The 13207-nt window shown below is 39.5% G+C and overlaps 1 protein-coding gene across 2 annotated transcripts in view; it reads right to left on the bottom strand.

Annotated features, from left to right (window-relative positions):
* Window positions 1-13207, bottom strand: part of MED13L (mediator complex subunit 13L) — a 203286-nt gene that overhangs the window by 96117 nt on the left and 93962 nt on the right. For both annotated transcript variants that reach the window (XM_075167253.1, XM_075167254.1), the window contains one exon: window positions 7302-7385. In XM_075167253.1, coding sequence (XP_075023354.1) covers window positions 7302-7385 — 84 coding nt within the window. The remainder of the gene's footprint in view (window positions 1-7301; window positions 7386-13207) is intronic.

Below are 13207 nucleotides of genomic sequence, written 5' to 3'. Positions count from 1 at the left end.
CTTATATATTTGTTCATTTACATTAATCAAATGAGTAAAAAGATCCTTAACTTCAAAATTCTAGAGATAACTGATCTGCATTATAAACTGGAATCCACAAAAGTATATGCCACCATATCTCCCAAAATGGTGAAAGAGGTGACCTGAATTGTGTAACTGGCTGCACACGGAAACACACATATCCCAACACACGTATCCTGTATATCTTGGCTTCCTCAAAATCCTACAGGGAAATGGTAGTTATAAACATATGCTGCAAATAGGTGGATTCAGAGTATTTCAGAAGGAAAAAGGCAATCCAAAGTCTCAGGCACCTCACCAAAATCAAACTTGTGAAAGCTCCATGATACTCTGTGATGGCACCTTGAATATTGCTACTGGGTCAAGTACAGCACAGGAAGACAGGCCACCTTTAAAGGCAGTGGGCCAGACGGTATTTTTCTTTCTCAAGACAGAAAGGGATAAGAATTCTGCTAGCAATTCATTTCAAACTGGTAGATGTTGGTCAGTAGTATCTTGCTTCTGTTTTGGAAGCTCACTAGGAGCCAAACAACTGGAGCTTACAAATCTTTTACAAGATTCTGCCATGCCAGATCACCAACCTTTGCCAATTCTGCTGCACTCCCTCCTGCCTCATACCATCCTGCCTGCGTTTTGGAATTTCTGTATGAGCTGAGGAACCCACAATCTACATTGTGGCTGCCAGAGACACACAGGCACTCCAAAACACACAGTGCAAATACCACAATAAATTTCATTAGCAGCAGTCCCGTTTTGAGATAATGCTGCATCCATACAAAGAGGTCACTGCAATATTATAACCCTCATTATCAAGACAAGGATATACTTGCAAAGAAGGAATTTCAAACTCATGTCTATCAACAAAACACAAAACATCACAGGACTGAACAACCAATGGCACACCTATCAACATCCCTTATGTTTTATCTTAGCTGTCTGGCTCAGTTCCATGCACTCAGCAAACCGCTGTGTAAGATACCCTACAGCATCATTTGAATCAGCTGAAGTGGGCATATGCAGCGTACTAGAAGCACTGCTCCAGTGACCCCGTGGAGGGAGTCCTCCTACTGCTCCCAGGACTTTATCTTGATTGGCAAGGGTCAAGGAACCTGAAGAATCGGTGCCTGGGGTTGCTTTGCCACTGTCTTTTTAATGCTTTTACCCCAGGAAAGGAAAATGAAAAGGTTGGGTCGTTATCAGGAAGAAAGTAGTCCTCAGTGGTAGCTGCTACAAGTATACCAATCTAGATTCCTGTTTCATTTATTGAAGGACATTCATAAAAGATAACGGCTGTAGCCTCACACCATAAAGTATAACTGTGCAGAGGTAATGCAAACTGGGTCATGTATTTAATATATTCAATGAAAATTTTACGGTATGCTCTGTGAAAGTTCTTACCATCTCTTATAAAATACTGTTTTATTATTTTCATTATTAAATGCAAAACATCAGACAATTGAATACACTCCTTAATTTATAGCTTATCTAGAAAGTTACTTTGGTAATAAAGCACATGAACATTAAGACCTTCAGTCCAAAATGCTTTTTTCCTGCACAGTGTGCTATCATTTTCAGTGAAGAATTTTACATACAAGATTCCTGGAATATGACACAAACAAAATAACCCAAGACTACCAGTAGCACACGTCTGGAATAGATAATAGTAATTAAAATGGTGGTGCTTGAATAGCATTTTCCCAAACCATCCTAATAGTATCCTTAAGTAACCCTAAGCTGTTAATAATGTTTTACTGTCTTCTGTCTACAAAACATAAAAATACATTATATTTATTAATGGTATTAGATTAGTATACTTGAATATAATTATATTAAATTACTTTAAAACATATTTATAAATATAAGCATACTGGTATCAATGACACCAGTTTTTGCTGAAAAATGCATGTGAAAACATTTATTTTATAATCTGTATTTTATATCTACTCCTTCTGCTAAAATATGAATGCAGATCGTATTCCATTGGGTACACTACCCAATATTTCAGAGTAGGTATGAATTAAGTCAGCTTTAGCACACACAAGATTACCAATTTAAAACAAAACAAAATAAAACCAACCAACCACAGATATAATACACTAGCTTGGTGTATGATTTTACTGAAACTATAAGAAAGACTGAGAAGAAACTCAGCAAAGATGAACAAAACATTTCAGACTTTAAACCTCAAAAATATGAAAATATTTGTCTGGGAATTAAGCCTCTTAAATGGAACTAGAAAAGCCTATTTTTACAGGCGTAGGAAGAATTATTGAAAAATAGGCAGTATTTCTTATTAGTCAGTATTTCTATCACATTTATTTTGACAAGTTAGGAATAAGCACACATTATTTAAAATTAAATCAGAATGATTTTTATTATTTTCCTTCTTAGTCTTTCCTTATTTATGATGGTGTTAGTTGGCAACACTGTACATATATATTACTATAGTACCACTATACACTGTTTTCAAGAAACACACATGATCGCATTACTGAATTTTTTAAAACATGGTTAAAATACAAGTACACAAACTTGCAGAATTAAAATAATTTATATGGCTTACTTTTCTCAAATTCAAGAAAATAAAACCCTCCAATTTTAAACTGAGACATTTTCCCTGCATTGCAGTGAACTGTACATGCACAATCAATCAGTTACCATTTCTCAGCTGAGGAATTCAAATCTCATTAAAAATTTAAATAGATCACTTAAACTTGTTTTATCATGCTTTTACTGAATTATGTCATCATTTAATGAAACACCTTAATGACATTTGCCAAAAGGCATTATCTGTGCAACGTCGTGTGCCAGGACCAAACCTCCGTATCAGATTCAGACACGGTGCTCCAGCCTTAGATAGGCACTAGTTCCACTAGTTTCCAGTTCCTCCTGGCACGGCACAGCACTGCAGTTCTTCTCTAGGGCTCACTACATCCGATGTTTTCATATGAAGGAACTCCTGTCAGTCAGTACCTATCAGCATGGCAGAAAGCGAATGCAGCTTGCAACAGTGGCTTGCAACAATGCTGAATGTCAATTTTGGTATCACTGATCTGGATATCCCTTGGATAAGTCCTACCACTACTCCCAGGGAAGTGCAGGAAAATGATAATTTCCAGGATCTCAAAGAGGAAGCAATGCTTAAAGTGTCTGCAGTCTTCAGGTTTTGATGGCTCTGATTAATGTCCGATTTTGATACTTCCAAAGAAATGAAAACACTATTGAGCAAAACTGGATATGGATGTACTGACTGAACTCTGTTACAGTGGTAAAAATTCATGGATTAGATCTAAGGGGGGAGAGTTGACATGTGAATGCTTAGGACACCGTATTTATTAAGATACAGCCCATGCATGCGTAACCCAGGAATTTCTATATTCTATCAGCATCACATGAAGTTGTCATATTAGCTGTCTTATGGCACAGTAACAAACAGAAATCTGTTTGGAAACCGAAATTAAAGAACTATTTCACTGCAGCCTAAGTGTAATTCCACTCTTCCACCCGCACTGTTTCAAGCGCACAGAGGGTAACGTGGCTATCTAGATACCATTCCTATCTTTCAGTCTTCTCACCTAGTAACAAAAAAAGAAACAAACTCTACTTCAAAATATTTCACCAATGGAACTTCTTTTCTTCTTAAGGCTAAAAAAACCTAACAGACTTTTGGAAGAGGGGATGACCCATCACTTATTTAAGCTACAAAAAGCAACGATTTTTTTCACATGTTCTAAAGAACATTCAAGCAAATTAAAAACAGCTTAACCACTTCACATAAGTTGCTCATACAGTTCAAAACAAACTGATCTTTTTCCCCCAATTTCCTACTACACACCAAGAAAACGATCACTGAAATAATTAGCAAAGATCCTTGCATAAGATAGTAATAAATTTTTTTGTCAATAAGATTTTTAACATTTTGTGGTGGTGCTTTCCGAAATCAAAAAACCCTGTACAAAACTTGGAAAGTGATTCTGAATAGACTGTGAAGATGAATTTTCACCACACAGTGGAAGGCACTACCAATGCCTTGTATCAGACAAGTTCTGTAAACTCCAAACATACAGATCTCCTTCAGGAAGTTGTGTAGATAAATAAGTTTGCCATTTTCCAGCAGTAGTGTGGAAACACATTTTAGACATGCACTGCTGTAGAACAGACAACAAAACATGAAGAATTATTTAGTAAGTGACAGACAATATTAAAGATACTCGGGAAAGAAAACCCACAAGTTCTGCACTAAATTTCCTGTCAAAAGCATCTGGTTCACACTGTAAGCAAAACAAAACCGTATACAGATCTGTCTGTACCTCCCTCTGCTGTTCCCTCACTCCTCCTGAAAAGACCAGAAAAGCTCATCTTGCATATTGTTTCTAATACGGCTTCGGAAGGTCATCTATTGTTCTTAGACCTCCTTTTCACATCTCAGGACTAACTAGGTCACGGCCACTGCCATGCTCCGCTTCATCTCTGACTTCATTCTAAAATCACAGACCTCCCTGCCCTTCTCCTTTAATGCCATTCACAAAAATCACAGGCCCTGAATGAATTTACTCCTTAAAAGCCAGCCGCATGAGTTTTAACTCCTTCCCTGTTTATTTACACCCAGTCCAAGACTTTTCAGTATATTCCTGAAATGAAGTTAGTTACTCAGGATGTTGGGAATTTGAGATGACTAACTATGCCACACGCAGAACTATAAAAGCAGACTTTGGAACCATTTGGAACAAACTCTGCCTGAATGACACCTGCTCAGTTTTTCTCCATTCAAGGAAGGTATATATCTATATAGATCGATTGGTAGATCGATCGATCGATCGATCTCTTTCCCTATTCAAGGAGAATAGTGCATGCATTTTCAACAGGGATTACCTGTTCCCAGACCTTAATCTGATCACTGTACATACTTGCAACTTATTTCTAGTGTTTTATATATTAACATGGGTTTAGCTACTATTTTTTTAAAATACCACTTTTTCGGTTTTGAAAGCATTACCCACAGTGCTAAAATACCCACAGAAAGTTGGCCTCTTCTTCCTGCAACTGCTCCTTATTGCTTTATCTACAGCAAGCAGCTGCTTAGAGCAAGAGTTCCACAAAGAATTTATATGGAATTAATGTGAATCACTTAATTTGTGTAAAGATAGTTTTTTGTACTATACTAAGAAAGAAAGCTTAAAAGATTAAATAAAAAATATCTGGACAAATTAGTCCCCAAAGCCTCCTGCTATTTGCTGCTACTGTCCACAGTTGACTCTACTGCCAACTTCTGCAGTCTTTACTACCGTCTTTCAGTAAGATTAGTTAACTCCAATGATATATTTATAGCAGAAAAATTAACAACCTGAAACAACATAAAACCTATCTCAAATGAGACCATTATCACTAAATAAATGCGTTTAAAATAGTATATGTCCATAGGATCTATAGTGCCAAGTACTTTATAAAAAATGAAACAAACCAACAACCCACACAAACCAACAACAAACATTATTGTCTTCAAATGAAAAGTCTACCCTTCAGTCCTAAAATTCTCTATAAAAATGTCAGTTTTATATACAGGAATACTTCAAATACTATTTAAGTTGAACATGAATTCATTTTTTGTAACATGTTCCAGACCAGTTATTTATGTGCATACCGTACATATATTTACAAATGTAATTATCCTCTACAGACCACCTCACTGTACATGATTCGGTGTTACACACATGTAAATAAGACATGGGACCTACTAATCTGCCAGAATTCTAAAGTAACGATACCTTCCACAGCAGGGCTGCTGCTGGTTTTGACAGACAGTGTTTACTGTATCAGATGCTTCAGTTCTTAAATTGATACACACCAGGAACAGACATGAGACTTACAAATACATTTAATCTGAGCACTAAGGCTGGCAGTAAAGTTGATAAAACAAATCGCTTTTGCTGAAAGGAGCTGTCTCCCTTTTCCAGAAGCTGGAAAAGACGCCACTTCTTATGTCACTTTAGGGAATTAATCTTCCAGAAAATTAAACTAGATCTTGGTGTGATCAGAAAAGCAGCAGAGAAAACATGAGGGACAAAGGTGGTTACATACAGCCAGGACAGAGAAAGGTATGGAAAAACCTGGATCTTTCAATGGCTTCTTGCCATTAGATTGATGTGAAATCAAAGGTTACACATACACAGTGTAAGTTTACTTAGCCAGAAAGAGGAAATAGCAAAAAAAAAAAAAAAAAAGATATCCCCATGCTAAGTTAATGGTTTCTGTTTTTAGAAAGGAGACAAATTCATGTTTAATTACTGCATTATATCTTAAAAACAACTGCTGTTTGGAACCGATTAACACAAAGTCTGTTACAGAATAAAGCCAACCGTTTGTAGTATTACACTGTAACAGAGGTAAGACATTTCTGTTGTAAGACAATGCAGTGAGATAAAGAGATGAGAGGGAGAAGGTATGTATGATCTACAGAATGACTGCCACCTGTACCTACAGCTGCCATCAGACATGCTGTTGTGTGTGTAGCTACGCTGGATGAAGGAGTTGCCACCCCACTTCATCTCCACTTGCTCATTACCTTCAAATCTTCCAGCATAACTGCATGTTTAGTCACTTCCTAACCCAGTTCTGTCAAAATGATTCCCGTTAGAAAATCTGTGTTTCAGCTTAACTCAGATTATTTTTGACAGAACTTGTTTAGCGGATGACTATAAATGCGAGTACCAGAAGATCTGAGAACATTGTAACCTTTAGAGCTAGAAAAGGAAATAGCAGTGAGCAAGTGGAGACAGCTAGCCCTTTTCCATGGTTATGCTGCTGCAAGAGAAGCGCATTAATCAGACATATAGGTCTGATTTGTCAGCCTGCCTAATCAGTGAAAGCTGTTCATCAAGGCTTTAAAGAAAATGGATAAGTAATTCTATATACTACTTATTTTACTGCTTAAAATGTCAGGTTGGGGCTAAGTGTCCAGAAATCCAAATAATTTGTTATAACTACCTGGAATTCTACTGTATAATGAGAGAAACAGGCAGATGCTATTCAAAAGATATAAAAAAATGCGATATTTCTGTGGAGTTAAGGGATAAATACCAACCTCACCTTCTTATCTTAAATTATCATAACAAGACCTGAAAAATTACTTAATTGCTTTCTATGTATTACTGACATGAACAAATAGCGTCTGTGTTTTTACTTGTTAAATGGTAAAAGTAGTACAAAAACTACCTCCAAAATTACTATCATGTAATATACAATATTGACAGGAACTGTACTTGATATATAGATCACCTTACCTTTTATTAACAGGCTTCTCATCCTTGTCATAGGGTCTTATGAACCATTTTCCAATTCTTACGAAGTTTTTATCCATCAAGCACCTAGAAAATAATTACAGCAACAATTACTAGTTCCATCTGAAAGATGTAATTAAAAGCAGTCTTTGAAGACAGTAAATCTAAGGGATCAAGCAGCTGAATTTCCATCATATTGAAACCAACTTTGGAGCTTTTGGGTTCCATGTAACTTTGCCACTTTCTATTTACCCACAGTAGTCATAAAGAATCACTGTCCAATCTCATGATGCTGTCACTGATGCTGATCTTCACATATGCATTTTCCCCTCATCTCTGACAGGATCTTTTCTGCCCCATGCTACTCTTTTTGCTGAATGATCTATCATCCTATTTTTCAAACTCCTCTTCTTGAACGAAGACAATTCATAGCACCGATTCTTTTCTATACAGTGTTTCTCTCAGACTTCATGATAAAGAACATGCATTCCTGTATTTGTGGCACGTGAATGGCATGGTATAGTACATGAATGACAGGAAATTGTATTAACCAAATATTAACAATGAACCATTTTTCCTTTACATGATCCACAGCATGATTTCAGGTATTGAAACTTCCATGATTACTGTTTCCTCTCTCAGAAAACCTCACTCCAACAAACATACTCCCACGTTACTAAATTTAGAGCAATAAGTTACCTATTTTCTGTGGTCCCTTTACTTTAGAAGTGCACAATTTCTTTACAGAAACTGTATATTCTGTGGCTTTAAAAAAAAAAAACAAACAACCAGCAAACAAACAGTGAGGATGCAAAGTGATCAATAACCAATTTAGGTTGACAAGTTAAGGAGCGCTTGATGCCTTTCTAAGTTCACCTGTACAGATGAATCACACTAGCAATATGCCAACACAATTTAAGTATGCTTCATACATTAAACATGCAGTTGAACGTACTGCCCAAGGGTTCACATATAGAAATCTGTTATGAAGGAATATTTTTCAGTAAGGTAAATATCTTTGTTTCAAAAACTCCAAAAAAGTGGTCCTTTGTTGCTAGTGGTTTATTTACGATCATGAGCAAAGTAAGAGCTTTCCCTACACATTTCAGGCCTAATCAGTATTTCTTTATTTAGATGGCAGAACTATACTTCTCCATGCTTCAAAGTTTTCCAATACTTTATTTCTATAACAGTTGCTAGAGATTAGCCAAAACAAAACAAAATTAAAAATCACATGAAACCTTCTGGCAAAGTACATTCTGTAAGGTTTAGAAAAACTGCATGATCTATACTTCAAAAGCATACCTAGATGACATAGATAGGAAATGTACAATGTAGATACTAATATGCTCCTAATTCTTCTGTATAAACTTGGCAGGGTTTTCCAAAGTTAAAGCTAGGCTGAAGAAAATTCTAACAGCACTTTCTCAATTAAAGCAAAAAGAATCCAGTTCCATTGAATATATCAATATCTTAAACTGAATATGAAAGCTAAACCAGCAGAGATCTAAAGACACTGCTCTTGTGCTGGTGGGAAAAAAAGTATGCTTCAGCAACTGTTTCCCTAGGAAATATTTGCTATCTGAGAAAGTCTGGCAGTGTCAGCGTACTTTATACAAACAAAAGGAAGTCTGTGAAGTTTACATCAGCTCCCTAAAGAAAATAATCTGTACTAGCAAAAAATATAATAAACTCTCCCCCATCACACACACTTTAATGCCACATCATCATGTCTCAGGAAGGCAGGTTTAACTGCCTCAAACTAATGCTACTTTCCTAGAAAAAAGTCCTCACGGGTAGACTTGGCCTTAAAAATCAGCCAACCCCCACATGCTAAACCAAATCACAGGTTATTTAAGGTATAATCCCATAGGAAATGGGAAACATGACTGCAGAAGCATGGATCTCGGATTCGGACGAAAGAACAATTAATGACAGAACGGCATTATTTTTGCTGTATATACACTCAGTGGTAACTAGTCTTTAAGAGTAAGCTGTAACAATGAACTTGTGTAAAAGAAAAAAAAAAAAAAAAGCCGGTCATAAAATCCCAAGAGAGTATACACTTAAGAGCAGTTATTTAATCATACGAAATAAGGACATAAAACACTCTGAACTCCTTGGCTCACTTCTCTAGCTAAGGCCGAGTGGTATTTTCTTCCTAAGCGGTACAGCTGTTAGAGCGTTTCACTGCCACTTGACCTCTCATATTTCTGATTTTTCTATGAAAAAATCGACCTGACAAGGGCACGCTAATGATTATGAAATAATACCATAATATTTGGAGTATTATTTCCGCAGATGATCTAACGCTTTCTAAATTGCCAATTAATATAAACTTCAGATCACTAATTTGGGTACTGAGAAAAAAAAACCCGTACACAGTTGCGCAAATACCCTTTCTTGCCCTTGCCAGGCTTAACTTAAACACCTCTCCTCCCTTCCTCCGAGTCACGACTTCCCGTATATTTTCACTCCTCGGTGAGGCGACGGGTGGAGGAGGAGGTGGGGGTCACCTACACCACGGTTCTTCCTGCCGCCATTTGCTTCCCGCCGCCAGCTTCTCCTGCCACAACGGTTTTCCATGCCCCCTCTCCAGCAGCTGCCGCGTTCTTCTCGAGCGTGGCTGAGCCGCGGTGCTGCGGGCTGCGCCGCTGGCGGGAGGGTCGCTCTCTGACAGAGCCGGCTGGAACCGGTTCTGAGCGGCACGCGGCAGCTGGTGCCGCCTGCCACCCGTCCCGCAGAGACCAGCGCTCCTTGTAGGAGCTGAATCACCGCAGCTGCAGCTGGTCAGAAAGACCAAACTGCCCTGCTAGGAAGATTACATCTTGGTGGGACACAAGCGGCTTCCGAGAGAAGAAAGCCTGTCCTTCGCTAACTGCAAAGTGCACCAAAAAAACTCCTCGGAACTTCAAGCACAGGCAACAGCCCTGTCACTTTCTGGTAAGATCAAAAAGAAATTCAAGACTTCTTTTTTATTAATCAAGCTTTTTCTAAACACGGGATAAAATGGGTCTTCAAAAATTAAAGCATTATTTCTCTTCTTAATAAAGCCTACACTCTTATTGCTATTATTTTAAATGAAATAATTATGATGTTAACTTAAGATTTGGTAGGACAAACAAAAAAACCCCAAAAAGCATATAACTTAAAATAAACTCAGCTATAATACTGTAAAAATGAGGTAGCTAATTGGATAGGTGTTTGGTAAACCATCCTCCTGAGTCACCTCGACCACTACTTCGTTAGAAGACTTCTGAAACGAGGGTGTTCCTGAAGGCGTGCCCCCACAGCAGCTCCAGCCGAGGAGCAGGCGACAGTTTCCCAGCCCCGCAGCGAGGCCCCGCTTGCAGCCGGCCCCGCCGCCTCGGAGCTGCTGGCGGCACGCGGCAAGAGAGCGGTGGGACTCTCATCTCCAAGAGCAAGAGGCCGAGACCGCGGCAGGAGTCAGATCAGCTTATGGGGACATGAAATGAGGCTTTCAGCAAACATTTGATGTGTGTTGACCAACTGCGTTTCAAAGACTGAAAGAAAAAGAGCTCTGAAGACTTTCCCGTCACAGCTGGACAGAAGAATTCTGCTAACTCTGCCAACTGATTTCAATTAAGCTATTTTAAAAAAAAAAAAAAAATTTTAAAATTCACTTCACAAGCTTAAAAAGGTTCAATGAATAAAAATATCTACTAGGAGTCATACTTAAAAGTCAGTGGGCTGGGTACCACAGATTAATAAATAAGCATAAAATTATTTTTTCCTTTTACACTGCAAAGCTACAAAAGAACTAGGGAACATTCTAAACTGGGAATCTCATTTTTATACTTTTATTCACTCTGAGTAGTTGTCCTGGTTTCAGCTGGGACAGAGTTAATTTTCTTCCTAGTGGCTGGTATAGTGCTGTATTTTGGATTTATTGCAAGAATAATGTTGACGACACACAGATGTTTTAGTCGTTGCTAAGTAGTGCTTACACTAAGTCAAGGACTTTCCAGTTTCTCATGCTCTACCGACTGAGAAAGCTGGAGCTGCACAAGAAGCTGGGAGGTGGCACAGCCGGGACTGACTTGCGGAAACCGGACTCCACAATCTATGAGATTGTAAAGTAGGTATGTTTATTCAGCGCTGGGCGGCACGGGGGGTAGTCCCACCAAAATCGTGCGCGCCTCAATGCGGCACTCACCATAAATATATACAGTAAAATATTACATATTCATAAAGTTTTGTAATATGCCTATACATATGCATGACCTGTCCCCGCTTTGTATTAAAATGAGTTCCAAGAAGTCATTTCCATAGACCCCTCCCATCTGCGCTTGCGCATTGCCTCCTAGTGGTGGTCGTCAGGGGTCGTGGGGATGAAGGCTGATAGTTCCTCTTCGTCACCGCTAGTAACCTTTTGTTCTTGCGCAGGCTCAGTTGTCTTCTTACTTTTGTCCATACCGCAGGGTCAGTTTTAGCTGGCTTCTTGAGACAAGTTTCGAGTCTTTATCGGGAGCTGTCCTTGTGAGGCGCCTCAGTTAATTTACACCATAGCTAAGTCGGCCTTATCAGGCTGAGCCGGCCTTGTGAGGAACAAAGTATCTAGCCCCTACCTACTGATTCAATCTTCTAACTACTATTAATCATTCAACTACTAAAATTCCTTAATCCCTTGTCTCAGGACAGTTGACCCAAACTGGCCAAAGGGATATTCCATACTATATGACGTTATGCTCGGTATATAACCTAGTGGAAAGCTGGCCAGGGGGGCCGCTGCTCAGGGACAGGCTGGGCATCGGTCAGCGGGTGGTGAGCAACTGCATCATGCATTACTTGCATTGTATATTCTTTTATGATTATCATTATTATTATTATTACTATTACTATTTTATTTTATTTCAATTATTAAACTGTTCTTATCTCAACCCACGAGTTTGGGTTTTTTTTTCCACTTTTACCTTCCCGATTCTCTCCCCCACCCCACCAGGGGGGGAGTGAGCGAGCAGCTGTGTGGGACTCAATTGCCGGCTGGGATTAAACCACGAGAGTCCTTTTTGGTGCCCAATGTGGGGCTTCAGGGGTTCAAGATAGCGACAGATTTGATTGGAATGTGCTCGATCGAATTGATAGCTGTTATTGCTGTTTAGCTATTAATTGTCAGGCTTCTGTGCTTGCAATGGGGCTTGCTTGCCTTATTGTATACTAGCGTCTAGCGCTCGTTAGTGGCTGCTTTTTGCTTTCGCTGTTTCTGTGCTGCCGATCACCTTACTGTGCCGTGCCTGGGAACATTCTGGTAAGAGCAGTGGGGATGCGCCTGGGCTGGGGGTGGCCAGGGCATCGCTGCTGTTTCTGTGCTGCTGTACTGGACAGGCTGCAACTCCAGTCTGAACTCGAGTCGAAGGGACGGTGACCTGTGGGTGAGTCCATGCGGGAGCAGGACACCCCGAAGTGTCTGTGGCCGTGGATAAGCCCACACGGGAGCAGGTACATCTCGAAGCATCTGTGGCCGTGGTTATGTCTGTGATACAGCAGGTGTACCTCTGAAGGGATCGTGGCCCAAGGATAAGTCCACGCTGGAGAAGGTACACCTCAAAGCGTCTGTGGCTGTGGCTAAGTCCATGCTGCAGCAGGTACACCTTGAAGCGTCAGTGGCTGTGCATGAGGCCATGCTGGAGCACCTCAAAGCGTGTGGCCATGGATAAGCCCACGACAGAGCAGGGACACCCCTGGAGGGACTGCAGCCATAGGTGAGACCATGTTGGAGCAGGTTTACTTCTGAAGGGACTGTGGCTGGGGTTCAGCCACGGCAGTAGTCTATTACTTACAGTCAAGGCGACAGTTACTACACTCATGGAAACACAACCTCAGGAACATAATGCAGACCTGATTACTAGTAAATCTACATCAAAGCAAACAGGATACTTAAACAAGAC

Source organism: Calonectris borealis, chromosome 18 (genome assembly GCF_964195595.1).
Source record: "Calonectris borealis chromosome 18, bCalBor7.hap1.2, whole genome shotgun sequence".
Taxonomy (NCBI): Eukaryota; Metazoa; Chordata; class Aves; order Procellariiformes; family Procellariidae; genus Calonectris; species Calonectris borealis.
This window is presented reverse-complemented; position numbering and strand designations above follow the sequence as displayed.